The 17269-nt window shown below is 39.8% G+C and overlaps 2 protein-coding genes across 2 annotated transcripts in view; one reads left to right on the plus strand and one right to left on the minus strand.

The window, feature by feature from the left end:
* The window catches only part of RTN1 (reticulon 1), a 282573-nt gene that overhangs the window by 107806 nt on the left and 157498 nt on the right, over window positions 1-17269 (plus strand). The window lies entirely within an intron of this gene.
* LOC116275938 (40S ribosomal protein S4, X isoform-like) lies at window positions 5447-6351 on the minus strand. Its single transcript, XM_031669136.1, has one exon. The coding sequence runs from the start codon at window positions 6298-6300 to the stop codon at window positions 5509-5511; it is 792 nt and encodes a 263-aa protein (XP_031524996.1). The 5' UTR covers window positions 6301-6351; the 3' UTR covers window positions 5447-5508.

A 17269-nucleotide genomic window follows, 5' to 3' on the forward strand; every position in this document is an offset into this window, starting at 1 on the left:
TTTTTTTAAAAAAAAAAAAACCATGAGCATTTAATACTTATACTGAATTATTGACATAGTAATTGGTTGCTGGTTCCTTTCCAGAACACATTTGGTTTTGGCTTCTGTTTACATTTTATAAAATCTTACAGAACAAAGAAATGCAGTATCTTTTGCAAGCTCTTATTTATTTATGGTTTTACCTAGACCATTTTAACTCACATACTAGCTTGTTTTGATGTCTATTTTGCCTTCAAACATGACAGATTCATGTCAGACTACTCAAAAAGGATGACTGTAAGCTAGTATCCAAAATTTAGATGGAATATATAGAAATCCAAATAACTATCTGAATTTGTTGGCTGAACATCAAAGCATCAACACTTCTGTCCATGGAAATTCATGACCTATTCTTTAGCCTGTATAAATTCTCCACATCCTTCAAGATGGAGAGGTCTCTTAAATCTCTTCAGGTCTGTGAAACTTCCCTAACCAGGCACTTCTGCAGTAAAAGGACTTTTGTTTGAACTCATCTTTTCCAGTCTCTTTAAAGGTGACCGTGTTGGGGAGCCTAGAGCTCCAGGCTATACTTAAACGCACTATTTTTTCATAGTAGCTACTTGAAGCTCTTTTTATCTTAGTCTTTGCATTATTGAATCCTACTCCTTCTTTGTTTTTTTTGTTTTTTTTCCTCCTAGTTCTTCCAGTTTAACACAAAGAACAGCATTTTACAAGGCAACTTTAAAATACTGCAAAGTAAAAAATGAAGTAAAAGACATTTTAAAATATTTTACATCTCTGGACTTCAATGATCTTATCAAAAAATCATGTACTCAAAAGATATTCATTGCAGCAGTGTTTAGAATAGCAAAAGAATTGCTGACAACATAAAGAGGAATGCTTAAATGAATTGTAGAACATTCATTTCATGGAATACTGACTTTTAAAAATATAAGGTAGATCTTTGTCTACTGAAATGTAAGTATGGCCCTGGTACAGTGTAGGAGGTAGAAAGCAAATGTTGAAGATAATTATCCCATTCATATAAAAGATAATAAAATGTCTAAAACTCTCCAAATAATATCTGTTGTGGTTTCTGAGGAATAGGGGTAGAAACAGGGAATTTTTCTCTTAAACTTATATACTTCTATTTTTAAAAAAATGTTGTAGTGATTATTTGTAATGTTTAAAACTTCACAAATGCATTTGGTGTAACCCCCGAACCTGAATGCTACCATTTTGGAAAGTCATTATTGGACTACTTGTTCCCAGTCACCTCTATGCTCTAAAACAGTCACTGGATCCTTGTTTCCCACAATTTTCTAATACCCTCACAGTGACTTCATAACCCTCACCACTCCCTCTGGCCTGAGTTACTATGGCTCCCTCAGCTCTCATATTTGTGTAGGAATTCCTTCCCACTCATTACTTCACCTTTGGTTTTGCTATTAGTTCTGCCCCTAAAATGGCTTCCTGCTGTTTCCCTCTGCCTGTCAAAAATCATATGTATTTTCAAGGCCCCAGTGCAAGTCTCACTTTTCTCACAAGAGCAAACCAAATTCCTAAAAACAATGTATTTTTCTTTTTATCATCACCTAGGTAGGTTGCACCAGGAGAATGTAGTATTTTAACCATTCCTTAGAATGTACAGTTGATTAAAATTTTGTGTTAATGTCACAAATTGTGCATCTTTTAAATTTATTGCTTATAATGTATTGCCCTTTTTCTTCCTGGAGATAAAAGAAAAGAGAGAAGAAAATAAATCTTGATGTAGTTTCCTGACTGAGCATTCAGAGTCACTTGGATCAATATTCCCAAACTCTGGCTCATCAACAGCTGAATTATTGTCTTGCTTTAAACACAGAGTTTACCTCGGCTTATAGATCAGATAGCTCAGAGGAGCAAAATGAATGCTGCTATTGATAAAGGACATTAATCTTTCTTGTCATTTTCGTTGATTAGTATGGCTACCTCTGGGGCACGTCTTCTGTACACTCAGTATAATAACTTTTATGCTATATTCTGATTTTGAGTACACGGAGAGAGAGAGAGAGTTAAAGTCAAAGGGTTTGCCTTTGAGTCTACCAAGTGGTATGTCCTGAATTCCAGGTTTATGCTATTTGTCCCAAGATGTTATTCACATTTTCTATTTTTATAAATTACATTCCAACATGAGATTATGTTTGTAATGAGGAATGCTCAAAATACAAAAGTAAATTTCAAATGTCTCATGACCAGCAGAACATGTGAGTTAGATTTTGAAAACTTGAACAAGAAGGCAAGGCATACTCTGTTTAAAGGCAAAATAGTGGCTAATGATAATTACATTTCAAAATAAAAACATTGTCCTTTGCACAAGTACCTCAAAAAGGTGTTAAGCCCATGAGTTTTTGAACTCAGAAAAATATGTTTTACATACACTTTCTTGACACAATCCTTAACAAATTTTATAAGAAATGAATATTGATCAGCTATTGAATTAACTTGAGCAGAGATTCTTTCTACTTTACTGCTTCATTAGTTGTGATGTGACGGCAAATTCAGATCCATCTAGTTTAGCTTGAGAAGCCTGCCACAAACCATCCAGTCTCCTTTAATCATCACAACAATTCCAAGAATAGTGTGGATAGCATCAGCGTTGGAGTCATATTGCCCTAAATCTGAGTTCTGCTTCTGCCGCTTCTGGCTGTCTTCCTAATAACAAGTTCGTTAACCTCTCTAAGCTTCAGTTTCTTCATCAGTAGTATGGGTGTGGTTAAACAAAAGGTCTTATAGACTGTTAAAACATGAAATGAGATCATGTATTTAATGCTCTCATTTAGCACATAGTGAGCATATATTTTAAATGTTAGTTGTTGTTGTTATCCTCCTTTTGCAAGTGGGGACATCGGGCCTTCCTATAAGTTTAATGACTTATTAAAGGTCAGTGATTTGATGGGGATGTCCAACCCCAGACCAGTAATTCGATGGGGATGTCCAACTCCAGGACTCTGATGCCTGTGATTTTTCTACAATGGAATGCTGTAACCATGAAGCATACCACACCATATACCATGCTATGCCCTGCTGCATCATCCCATGCTCCTTGTCACGTCATGCCACAGCACAGCACACACACCCTACTGCCTACCATGTCATGCCACACCACAGCATGCCACACCACACCACATACCACATACCACATCACACCACATTGTCTGCCATGTCATGTTCCTAACAGCATTACCCCTTTAGTAATCATCCTCATTTGCTTGCTCTATGTGCATCCCAAAGGATACCACTTTCCATGATATTGCTTTAGATCCCAGAGACCCATGTTCAATTCCCAGCACTGGCACAAAATCCAAGGCTTTCAGCAGAGGATGCAGGCCTCTGGCACAAGTCTGTGACCACCAGAGGAAGGGCACCTTTCTTTTTTACCAAGACATGGCACTGGCTGACTGTACCCCTACAAGGGATGGTCCTGTGCTGTGTGGCCCTGGATTTCCCTTAATAAAACACATTCTATTGAGAAACCCCAACTCTGGCTTTAGCTTGATCTGTGGATTATTCCAGACTGTGGTAAATTCCCTTTCTAGGGTCTTCTTCAGTCTGTTTTCAATGGTAGATGTATTAGTCTGTTCTCATGCTGCTAATAGAGATATACCTGAGACTTGGTAATTTATAAAGGAAAGAGATTCAACTGACTCATAGTTACACATGGCTGGAGAGGCCTCACAATCATAGCAGAAGGCGAATGAGAAGCAAAGTCCCATCTTACATGGTGGCAGGCAAGAGAAGGACTGAGCAAAATGGGGAAAGCCCCTTATAAAAACCATCAGATCTCATGAGACTTATTCACTACCACGAGAACAGTATGGGGGAAACCGCCCCCATGATTTAATTATCTCCACCTGGCCCTGCCCTTGACACATAGGGATTGTTACAATTCAAGGTGAGATTTGGGTGGGGACACAGCCAAACCGTATGAGGGTCTAAGACAATTAGCATGAAAATTCTTTGCTTCTGACTTTAATGTCTTTCAAATTTATGAGATACACCCAGTGCAGTGGCTAAAAGTGCATTTTGAAATGATGCAGTTGTTTAAAAACACTGACAACTTATGTACTGGCATGTTTTAGTTGGCCACAAATGCAACATAGCTAATAGTGTGGACAGTGGCTATAAAAATCTGTGAATAAAAATAGGAAATTTAAGTCAAGGGACTCAACACTAGGAGAGGAAATAGTCTCACTGCCCCTCTGTATCATTATTGTCCCTCTGAATCATTCGGTATCATTAGGTCCAGGTCATATTTTAGAGGGACCAGGATGAACTACCGTGTATTCTCTGGTTGGAACTAGCACGATGAGTCTGGAAACATATTCACTGATTTGTTCCATAAGTACTTACCAAACAAAAATCTAGATGTCAGGGGTGTGCTTAGCACCAGGGAAAAGTGAAGCACATGGTTCAGCTCATGTTTCTTATGAGCTCACAGTGCAGGGAAAACAAAACATGTGAAGAAGAGGATGAAGAAGGTTCTAATCTGAACGTTGAGAACCTAAGACAGGCCATAGCTGTCTTCAAATGTTTGAAACTCTGTCATGTGGAAGAAGGAAGCTGGGCTGGAGGTTCCCATAATAATTTGTGCAACACTCATACTATCATCCTGTATTGTTTTCTTTTTCTTTGTTGTTAAATGAAATTAAAGTTTTAAAGAGTAATACATTGATTTGGTTGAAAAAGGAAAATAATTTTTAAAAAGAAGTGTACACAGTGAGAAAATCTCCCTTCCACTTCCGGTCTCCTATCCCACCTCCATGGTGAATAATTGGTTTCTTGTGTATTCTCTCAAGTGTTTTCTTTGTGCAGATGTGAACAAATACAAACATATATTCTTATTCCTCTTTTTCTTACATGAGAGTTAGTATTCTATATATCTGCATCTAGATATCTATAACTATAAATCTATACACACATATTCTGCAACACACTTTTTCACTTAATATTTATCTGGAAATCTTCAATACATGGAGATTGTCTTCACTCTTGTACAGCTACACAGTGTTCTATGTATAGAAATACATTGTTTAGCTAGGCTTTGTTGATGGATATTTGATTCCAATTTTTTTTCAACTTACGCTACAACCTACGATTTTGTACATGGGCAAATGTGTCTATGGACTAATTCCTGTAAGAAGGTTGCTGGTTCCAAGAGCAAATACATTTGTAATCTGGATAGGAATTCCCAAATTGCCTCCCATTGGGGTTATGGCGTATTGTACTCCTCCCAGCCTCCTCCTAATATGAGAATGCCTGTTGCCCTCCAACCTCACTAAAGAGTGTGTTGCCAAACTTCTTTGAATTTTTTCCAAACTGATAAGGAAGAAATGTCATTTTAGGGATTTTTCAATTTGCATTTTTATGTTCAGGGTCATACATCTTTTTCCCTGCAAAGTGTTTGTTTATATCCTCTATATTTTTTTTTTCCTGCCACAATATTTTTAATTACGTATAAAGGTCTGATATGGCATCCAGGGACCCATTTCACCCACTGCTCTGTTTGGCCGCCAGTCTTTTGTCTCTCTCTTCAGCAATGGTGAGGCGGATACCCTTTCCTCGGGGAAGAGAAATCCATGGTTTGTTGCCCTTGCCAATAACAAAAATGTTGGAAAGTTGAGTGGCAAAGCTGTTGCCATTGGCATCTTTCACGTGAACCACGTCAAAAGATCCAGGATGCCTCTCTCTGTTGGTGATCACACCAATTCTTCCCAGGTTAGCACCTCCAGTCACAATACACAGGTTACCAGTGTCGAACTTGATGAAATCAGTGATCTTGCCAGTCTCCAAATCAATCTGAATGGTATCATTCACCTTGATGAGGAGATCGGGGTAGCAGATGGTGCGGGCATCATGAGTCACCAGATGAGGGATTCCTTTTGTGCCCACAAAGATCTCTCTCACTTTGCATAACTTGTACTTGGCCTCCTCAGGTGTAATACGATGTACAGCAAAGCGACCCTTGGTGTCATAGATCAGACAGAAATTCTCTCCCGTCTTGTCAATGCTGATAACATCCATGAATCCAGCAGGGTAGGTTATATCAGTTCGGACCTTGCCATCGATCTTAATGAACCGTTGCATGCAAATCTTCTTTACTTCATCTCCTGTCAGGGCATACTTAAGTCTGTTCCTTAGGAAAATGATGAGGGGGAGACACTCTCTCAACTTGTGGGGACCGGTGGATGGACGAGGAGCAAACACACCGGTCAATTTATCCAGCATCCAATGCTTTGGAGCTGCTACCCGCTTCAGATACTTCTTGGGACCACGAGCCATGGCTGTGTTAGGCAAGGAAAGAGGACCTCTGTCTTCTGGTGTGCGTAAAAATTGGGCCCCCTCTATTTTTTTTTTTAATGGAGCGATAGTCTTTTTATTCCTGATTTCTAGGAACTCTTTATATATTAGGGGAATTTCCCCTTATGTGCTGTATTGCTTTTTAATTATTTGTTGAGGTGTCTGTTTTCACTAATAGATGAAGACAAAACCGGGACTAAAGCCTGGAAGCAACAGTGAGATATTTTGGGGTTCAATTTTAAAAATAATAATGAGCCCTTAATAAGTGTCATGTATGACTTTCAGTGCTTTGATTCTACTATCTCATTTAGTCTCCACCATAATTCTTTGAAATGGTGATTATTATAAACAGATGAGACAGAAGCACAAAGATATTAGATAATCTATCCAGGGTCACACAGCTAGTAAATGGGGGAGTCAGTATTCAAAGCCATGCATTTGAACCCAGGACCCAGGCTGGTAATTACAACATTTATTAAGTGTGCAGAGCAAGCAATAAGATCACATTAATGGAAATGTTTAAAATAAGGTTGGGAGATGGATACTTCTGAGTCTTGTGGATAAGTTCCTAAGATTGGGAAGGCCTTGCACTAGATGACCTGAAGAAGCTCTTCCAATCCTTCTTTGTTTTTTTCTGACAATGCCATGCCTGACCAAAAAGACGAATCAGGATATATGATGTACCATATGGGACCTGTCTGCTCCCAATATGATCCATCAGCAGACACTGCAACCCACTCAGCATCACTTCTGCTGCATCCAAGGGCACCTGAGCTTCCATTTACAAACAATGATTTTGTAATAGACTTTGGGAGCACACTAGGTTACTAAGCCTATGTACATAAGAGAATGTCCTTCAGTTTGGTGCTTTGCACATAGTAAGCATTCAGAAATTTTTTTCATTGAATTAACACATGATTGATGGTAAAGCTTATTCCAAAGGCTTTTGAATGTGACTCAATCAGATGGCAACATGGAGGTAATAATCCAATCAGTAATTGCTTTGCACAGACTGTGCAAAGATATGAAGATGTATATGAAATGTTTCTTAACAAGTATATAGAAAAAGACAACTCACAACAAAGGCAGGAAAGCCAGTGAGTCCCAGATGAATGGTCATGACCCTTGGGGTGGAGATGAAGAAAACACTGAGGAGTGGGGTAACAGGAAAAAACTTCCCAGAGGAGGCAGGACTTCACCAGAGATGTTATTTGGATTTGGAAAGAGCGATTTGGAAAGAGCGATTTGGAAAGAGCGAAGGAGCCTTTCAATTGGGGAGAAGGGCTTGAGCAGAGGCACTGAAGTAGAAAATCTTACGTTATGTTTGTGGGCTTAAGCAGTTGTGTTTTTTGTGCAGTCTCAGAAATAAAACCCTAAAGGCAGGCTGGGACTCTGCTGAAGCGGATCCTGAATTCTAAGCCAAGGGATGGGCAAAGATGGTCACAGAAGGCTTTGAAATAGACAAGTGACGTGGTAATAGTGCTGCTTTGGGGAGATGAATATGTCAGCCATGTGCAGAGTAGTGCAGGGTGAAAAGAGGTGAGGCTGGAAGCTGGAGAACACTTAGGAAACAATCACAGTACTCCTGAGAGAAGGTGATAAGTGTCTCTCTAGGGAGGTAGCCATGGAATGGAAAGAAAGCTATAAAAAGAATTATGGGTGATTCCAAATATATGACATTTTGGACTAGGCAAAATTGTGGAGACAGTAAAAGGATTGGTGGTTGCTGGGGTTAGGAAGGAGGAAAGGATGAATAGGCAGAACACAGGAATTTGGTGGAAGTGAAAATATTCTATATAATACTGTTATGGTGTATGTATGTCATTATACTTTTGTTCAAACCCAGAATGTACACCACCAAGAGTAAACTTTAATGTAAACTACAGACTTTGGGTGATGACATGTTGTTGTAGATTCATCAGTTGTAACAAATATACCATGTGTCTTGGTCAGTTAGGGCTGCTGTAACAAAACACCATAAACTAGGTGGCTTATAAGCAGCAAACATTTATTTCTTACAGTTTTGGAGTCTAGAAAGTCTAAGATCAAGGCACTGGTAGATTCAGTGTCAGGTGAGGGCCCACTTTCTGGTTCATAGATGGCATCTCCTCTCTGCATCCTCAAGTAGTGGAAGAGACAAAGGCGCTCCCTTGGGTCTCTTTTATAAGGACACTAATCCCACTTATGAGGGCTCTGTATTAGTCCGTTTTCACACTGCTAATAAAGACATACCCAAGACTCGATAATTTATAAAGGAAAGAGGTTTAATTAACTCACAGTTCTAAATGGCTGGGAAGGCCTCACAATCATGGCAGAAGACAAAGGAAGAGCAAAAGGATGTCTTACATGGTGGCAGGCAACAAAGAGAGAATGAGGACCAAGCGAAAGGGGTTTCCCCTTATAAAACCATCAGGTCTCATGAAACGTATTCAATACCATGAGAACAGTATGGGGGAAACTGCCCACACGTTTCAATTATCTCCTACCAGATCCCTCCCAAACATGCGGGAATCATGGGAGCTACAATTCAAGATGAAATTTGGGTGGGGACACAGCCAAACCATATGATCTTCTCACCTCCCAAAGGTCCCATCTCCCAATACTATCATCTTTGGGGTTAGGATATTAACACAGGAATTTTAGGGCAACACAGACATTCAGACCACAGCAGCTTGTGTGGAGGCAGGGGCATATGGGAAATCTCTGTACCTTCCTTGCAATTTTGCTGTGAACTTAAATCTGCTCAAAAAATAGTAAGAATAAAGTATTTTTTTAAAAATGAAAGGGCTGGGTACAGTGGCTCATGCCTGTAGTCCCAGATACCTGGGAAACTGAGGCGGGAGAATTGTTTGAACCCGGGAGGTCAAGGTTGCTGGAGTTGTGATGGTACCACTGCACTCCAGCCTGGGCAACAGAGACAAAAAAAAAAAAAAAAATTATAGGGACTGGCTAGATAATTCTATGTGGGGGGAGGGAGCAAAAGAGCTATTGAAGTGCAAACGAATTTATAATACACATTTTTTGCTATTATCCATGTTATACATAGCATTGAGGGAATCTGACCAAGAACAATTATTTTTCTCTTTAGAAATCAGAGAGCAAAATTCTATCAATAGAAAGATGTTTGGGGATAGCCCCTGTTTTTGTTCCAAGGTAATTATTTACATAGTAAAGGTAGCTTAGAGCCCTCTCTGATTGGAAACATTAGGAGCAGAATACATTTAAATTTAAATTAGTTAGGTGAATTGGAAGGTAGTGGTGGTGGTTGCATAACTATTAGTATACAAACACTACTGAATTGTACACTTTAAAAGAGTGAAATTTATGGTATATGAATTACATATCAATAAACCTATTCTTCAAAACAGCAAAGGAATGTCTATATAGGATTTTAGGCATCTTTTCTTAAGATCTAAGTAAATTATAAATAAGTATTCACCTCTACCATTTCCCTAAAAAAGATTATTTCTCAAAGAAGACCACAGAATCACATTTCCATCTTTAAACAGCAGGCAAAAACAAATAAACAAGATCCAAAACATGATTCCAAGCTTATCAGAACTTTCACCATCATTTCATCTCAGTGCTCTGCAACTTTATGCTTTCCAAGGTACTACTGAGGACTCTGAAAAAGATTTAGACCCTAGTCTGTCTGCTAAAGCAATTATTTTTCCTTTAAGAGAATTTTTTGCTAAAGTGAAAACATCCTAGGCAATGCAAATCTTGGCCCTTCATAGAGAAGAGAACAACTTGCTGAATCATTTTTATTAAATATTAATTATGCAAAACCAAAAGCAAAAGTTATTATTCTGGCAGACAAGCTTTAAATAAGGCAGTGAGTTGAGGAAAGAGTAGTTGCTCATATTCTTAAACCCCCAAACATGTTCATCAGCTTTGGCTTAGTCTTTTGCTAGAGAATGCAGGCTCTTTTTATTTTTAACTCTCTTAACTAACCATACAGATAAAACTGATTGAAAATGGGTGTACCTGGATTTCTCAGTACCCATTTGTCATGTTAAATCACAGTCCACTTAATTTGAGAAAGAGAATGTTTTCTAGGTGACATAGAGCTTCCTAGAGTCTCTCTGGCATATTCATCCCTCATGGAGGGCTCTGTTGTCAAATGTATCACAGCCTCCAGACTGTGGGCCTGCTGAAAAGGTGAGTGGGAGTGTTCAGGGAAAAAGCCTCCCAGCCTAACCTCTGTGCAGGCTGCTGCTATCCATCACATGGGCAGCTTAGGGCAGGGGATTCTGGGAAAGGTGAATGCAGATTTACTTTCGGTCATTGATTCTGGCTTTTAATTCTTGAATTTTAACATGCACCTCCCTCTGCACTGTCATTACAGTTTTTTTATTATGCCCACACTTTAAAAAAAAAATTTCTCAATTTAATAGGACTAATGTCCCCTATACCTGTTAATATTGGCTCTATTCAAACAATAATTGGCATTTTTGTTTCTCTAATTCCAGGGAGAAGGGTAAACCAGATGTTTGTCTAATGGAGCATTTCTATCTCTGTTCTCAGAAAACCTTTTTGTATAATTTGTTATTTATCTTTCTTTCTGGCATTTTCTGTCTCCATTTCAGTGCAGTAAGAGGAGCTTTATAGAGTTGTGGAAGTACAACCTTAAACCATAAGCTCCTTATCTCAACCCTAGCAAGTCAGAATAGGCTCTGTCCACAGGAAGAAAGCTCATCTGTAGGCACTTAACCCTCTCATTCCTTTTCTATCTGTAGTTTTGGTAAATTTCAGCTTTTTGTGCTCAAGTCAGTCATCATCACAATCATGACAGGATCTATGTCCATTGAAAGTACTTAATGAACCGCCACCTGCTCGTGGAGCTGTGAAGACAGCATGGCCTTGGACTCTGGGGACTTAGCATCTAAGGCAGACCCCAGAGAGCATGGGTGTGGACTGGATACATGAAACTCCTTCTGGCCCAATCTACCGTGAGAGGTATTAGAGATAAAGGAAGAAACTAACGAACAGATGGTAATATGTTGGAGATGAGTAGAGTTCTCCCTGAAAAATAGAGATAGTAAGAAAATCAACAGCTCTCATTTATTGAATGTGTACAATGTATCAGGCAAAGATCTAAGGGCATTATCTCATTTAGTCCTCCTAGCAGCCCAATAAGGTGGGAATTATTATTGTCTTATCTTAAAGATGAATAAACCAAGGCTCTAAGAGGCTAACTTGCCCAACATCTCACAACTGCCAGTTAGTGGTAGAACCAGAATACAAACTGCCTAAGCTATGGATCACCAATTGAATGAACTCCATTCTGTGAGGATGAGTCAGCGTTAAGAACTATTAATAGAATTTTAGGATTAAAGCTTTTCCTTGAGAAAAGTAGAATCATCTTCAGCAAGTCATTGTTGTCACCCTATCCCTTAGTGTTGCCAGAGAATTTTTAAAATAAAACACCTACCCTTTATGAGATTACTGAATTTGTCTGCCTCATGATGAGTGTTTCTGACCTCTGCATCAGTAGATTAAAAAACTTCACTTTTATCAACACATATTGGGATTTAATGGCAATAGTTTCAGCTTCTTTTCATCCTTCTCCTACTTAGCTTTTGACTAGAAATAGTGGCCTGTGAATCCTTCAGTTTTTATTATAAGTACTTTTTTGAAGTTAATATAAATTGAAATTTTGAAAATCAATACCATTTTAAATGCATCCAGGTAACTGAATTAGCTGTGTCCTCCCAGAACAGCCACCTCCCAAGAGGGCATCTGTAGGTTAACACAGCGACTGTCAAGGTACATTTGCCTCTGTGTGAATTAGACCTCTAGATGGTCCAGGAAACAGCTGCAGAGCAATATCTGAGGAAATCAGATATTCCACAGAATCCTTGGTTATGTGGCCATTTCTAGTCTAGACAAGGCACTTTTATTTAGTGGATTTGTATTTAACAATATGGCAATGTGGGTTCCTACCTGGGGCAAATGGCTTGTGCTCTCTCAGTTCCCACATCTGCCAGCTCTGCAGGAAGTGCTGACAAGAATTAATTGGCTTTCCTGGGCCCTTAGGCTCAGTTCTGCTTCTCAGTTCCAACAATCCCCACGGGACTCTGCTCCAACATAATTTACTGTCTAGGAGGAGTTTCTGTTTACAAGAGTTCTAACTCATAGGCACCATATCACGTGTATATATTTTTAAATTCAGTGAGTTAGAACCTTGAGAATTTTTCAGGGTATTTAGCTCAATTTTTTTAAATGGGACATAACTACATTCAAAGTATTTGAACTATTCTTTGTTTTTATGATGATTCTAATACGATCCCGTCTAAAATGTGTGAAAACAGTTTTAAAAATAAAATGTGTCATTTACGCAAATAACTTTGCTCCTCTTCTCTTCCTCTAGCTGGCAGTATTTTTAGAGCGTGGTAAAGGGGTCCTTCCAATTTCATACTGGGTTTTCTGAGCAAGACAGAGCTGGTAGGGTAGGAATGGGACTTCTTCCCAATTGTGGATTATATTTATAGCCTCTCAATAATATTTTATTTATAGAATAATATAGATGTCATTTAGATTCTGTTCCCTCAATTATTACTGTACATCTTAGAAGCCCCTGTTCTCGGAGGCATCACCTTGGGGGAAATTATATTGATTCTGTTACACAGGAAAGCAATAACTCAAAAGGAAGTTGTGTCACACTACAGTGGTAGCCAATTAGTATAAAAATCATGGAAAGTTGGAAGGGAATTCTGCAGTTGTCTCATCCAACTTTCTACAAAGTACTGGTTTCTGTCTAGACAAACACTGGGTCTCTCTCTGCCTGTGTCTACCATGATCAGAATACTCTTGTTCTGAGAATACTGTTGCTCTATTTCATTGTTGGATAGCTCACATTTTAGACTCTTTTTTGCACGATAGATTTAAAATGTCCTCTTTGTAATTTGCATTAATTAGTTGTAGCTTGTTCTCAGTAACTGCACAAAATAAGCCCACTCATTAATGGATTGATTGAACAGTCCATTTATTTATATTCATTTTGAATTGGATGCTTACTATGTGCAATATAATGTGCCATACATAAGCATCAAACTCCAGGAGCTGACAGTTTGGAAGAAGGTAATATGGACATATATAAACTGTATGTGATACATGCTACATGAGCAGTATAAATTCAGTGCTATGAGAATGAAGAGGGAGAACAATAGGATGGGATCAGGTCCTGCAGGCATTCGTCAGTGCTGTGATCTGAACGTTTGTGCACCTCCATCCCCCACAAAAATTCATATGTTAAAATCCTAACCCCCAAGGCAATGATATTTGGAGGTTGGGCCTTTGGGAGGTGATTAAGCCACAAGGGCAGAGCTCTCATGAATGGGATTAGTGACCTTATAAAAGTGGCCCCAGAGAGAATCCCTCACCTTTTCTACCATGTGAAGTTACAGCAAAAAGATGGCCATGTAGGAAGTGGGCCCTCACCAGACACTAAATCTGCTGGCACCTTGATCTTGAACCTCCCAGTCTCCAGAATAAATTTCTGTTGTGTATAGTCTACATAGTTTATGGTCTTTTTGTTGCAACCACCTAAATGGACTAAGACAGTCAGCATATTCATCATGGAGATGGTGACATTTAAAGATCCTTATGTTTAATGGCTTGAGATTGAAGGGCGGAGGTTTGGATGTGGAGGTTGGAAGGATCCAGTGTTGAAGAAGTGTTGGGTAGTTTCTATTAGTGGAGATTAGAATTTGAATTGGAGAGTTGAAGACAGGGCTGGAAAAGCTGGTCAAGTGAGTGTGAGACTGTGAAGGGCTTTGTATGCCTGGAGTGGAGGGTGAGAGGAATGGTGGCAACAGGGCTGTGACCAGGTGGAATTCACATCGTCTCAAATGCCAGGCTGCAGAGTTTAAGAATTATCCAGCGAGGCAGTGCAGAGCCCAGGGGCTGGGCACTGAGCAAGTGACACTTGTGTTTAGTGAGATAACTCTGGTGGGAGGAGACAGTGGTCTAGAGGGATATGCAACAGGCCAAGTAGAGGTAATCAGAGCCAGGAGCCCTGTTGTGGCCTCTGCAGTGGGGGAATTGAGTGAGATTTGCATGATAATGACTGAGACACAGCCTTGGAAACCAAATAAACCACCTACTATGTCTTCTCCAGGTTCCCTTTCTCACTGGCCACCTCTCCAGACTATTCATTTATATGGACAAACCCCTCCTCTCCTCACTTTCTGGTGAATAATTACTTATTAACACTTGCAAACAGTTCCAAATAATTGGTAGAGAATCCTAGGATCCAAATATCTGTAGTGAAATATCTATCTCAGGTTGATTTTCCTGCCTCCAGTGAGGTCTTCATATAAGTTGAGCCCATATAATGAAAGAAGCTTTAATAATTGTTCAGGATAAATGTGTGTGTGCACCCATGGATTTAAATTTAATAGTTGTTTTCTCTGGTGTTCTGTCTATCCTTAGGCAATAAGGACAATCTTTACTATTATTCCTTTTGTTACTGAGATTTTTTGGTCTAACTTGAAAAGAGGCGCTGCCATATGAAAAAAAAAAAAAAAAAAAAAAAGTATAATGAGAAGCCTAGCTGAGATGTATAGATTTGAACTGGTCTGTTGCTCACAAAATTAAGTCACTTTTTAAATGAAGTATCATTAGCAATTTGGGGGAATCTTCTAACCTGTCTTCTCACACAATACTGATATTTGTGCTTAATGCTAAACTTCAAAATTACTTTCCTTGGCCAGGTGGGATTATCATGCCAGTAATCCCAGCACTCTGGGAGGAGGCCAAGGCAGGAGGATCACTTGAGCCCAGGGGTTCAAGACAGGCCTTGGCAACACAGTGAGACCACATCTCTAAGAAAAATTGAAAACACAATTAGCCAGTCATGCTGGTTGCATGCCTGTAGTCCCAGTTACTTGGGAGGGTGAAGTAGATGGATCTTTTGAGCCCTGTAGGTTGAGGCTGCAGTGAGCCAAGATCATGCCACACTATACTCTATTCTGGGTGACAGAGCAAGACTCTTTCTCAAAATATATATATATATATGACCCAGCATGGTGGCTCATGCCTGTAATCCCAGCACTGGGGAGACCATGGTGGGAGGATCACCTGAGGTCAGGAGTTCGAGACCATCTGGCCAACATGGCAAAACCCTGTCTCTACCAAAAGTACAAAAATTAGCTGGGTGTGGTGGCACATGCCTGTGATCCCAGCTACTCGGGAGGCTGAGGCAAGAGAATTGCTTGAACCTGGAAGGCAGATGTTGCTGTGAGCCAAGATCGCTCCACTGCACTCCAGCCTGGGCAACAGAGTGAGACTCTGTCCTCTGCCCCCCAAAACAATCACTTTCTCTTATTTTGCAAGTATGTGTTAAGTACCTACTATTCATCAGGCCCTGTTTGAGGTGCCTATATTGGTGAACAAAATAGTCAGAAATTCCTGACCTTATGGAGCTTACCATGCTGTGTGTGTGAGTTTCCCTAGCAAGAGGGGACAATCAATGCATAATAAATATGTTAATTATACAGTATTTAAGAAGGAGATAAGCAATATGGGAAAAAGAAAAATCAGAGAAGTGTAGAGGAGAATAGGATTGCCAGGAGTGGGGAGGGGAAGGCAAGTTGCAATTTGAGATGGAGGGTTAGGGTCATTTTTCTTAAAACGGTGACATTTGAGCAAAGATTTGGGGGTGAGAGAATTAGGGATATAGGTATCTGGGAGAAGAGAGTTCCAAGAAAAGGAAACAGGTAGTGCAGAGTGCTGAGGCAGGAAAGTGCTAGAACGGTGAAGAGGCTTTGTGCTTTTCCACTGCCCATAGAGAAACAATAGCTTGTGCAACCAAAAAGAAAGCTAGGAAAAGACAAAAGTTGTTTGTTTGTAATAATGCTGAGTCAACATTACCTGGGGGTGGGGGGGGGAAAAAACCCTCACAGACTGATTTAACCGGGGCAAAGGGCATTAGGGAAGGTTTCTTGGCTTCCAGGTTACTTGGGTGTGAATCCTGGTTCTGCCACTTACTGCCTGTGAGATCTTAGGTGAGTTATTTAACCCCTTTGTTTCTGTTTCCTCATCTGCAAAATGAGCCCAACAATATTGCCAACCTTCTAGGTTTGTTTTGATTATGAAATGAGTCGATATTAATGAAAAGTTTAGAACGATGCCTGACACATAGCAAGTACTGGCATGTTAGCTATTGACTTGTTACTGCCACTGTTTTGATTACTTTTATATGTGTTGTTGCTCTAACCTATTCTTCAGGTGTGTCTTAAGAGCTTTGATATTGTACATGCTGTGTGTGTGTTTGTGTATATGTGTGTGTGTAATGTGTTTGTATGTAGATGTAGAGAGTGTGGGACTTAATTTATACAATTGTAAAAATTAGGTTAAAAATCCCACTGCTTAGCGTATAGTGAGGCCTCAATAAATCTTGGTTTTCATCCCTTCTGGTAGAATTTTACAGCAAAGTAAAACAGTGGAGGGTTTTCCTTTTATGCTCACTGTGTTTTTTGTTTTTTTGTTTTTTTTGAGACGTGGTTTTGCTCTTGTTGCCCAGGCTGGAGTGCAATGGCCAATCTTGGTTCACCACAACCTCCTCCTCCCAGGTTCGAGCGATTCTCCTGCCTCAGCCTCCTGAGTAGCTGGGATTACAGGCATGTGCCAACACGCCCAGCTAATTTTCTATTTTTAGTAGAGATGGGGTTTCTCCATGTTGTCAGGCTAGTCTACGAACTCCCGACCTCAGGAGATCCGCCTGCCTTCGCCTACAAAAGTGCTGGGATTACAGGCATGAGCCACCGCACCTGGCCTGTGCCCACTATTAATGAATATTTTGGCTGGAGTATTAGTAGAATTAGAGCCAGGTGAAAATATTCTATAGACTCAAACTTGGAAACCTGTCTTACCCTTAGCATCACCAGTGGAATGAAGGAATTCCCAGTGGGTCACTTTGAATATCACTGGATGGCAATGAATGGGC

Source organism: Papio anubis, chromosome 7, assembly GCF_008728515.1.
Source record: "Papio anubis isolate 15944 chromosome 7, Panubis1.0, whole genome shotgun sequence".
In the NCBI taxonomy this organism is placed as follows: Eukaryota; Metazoa; Chordata; class Mammalia; order Primates; family Cercopithecidae; genus Papio; species Papio anubis.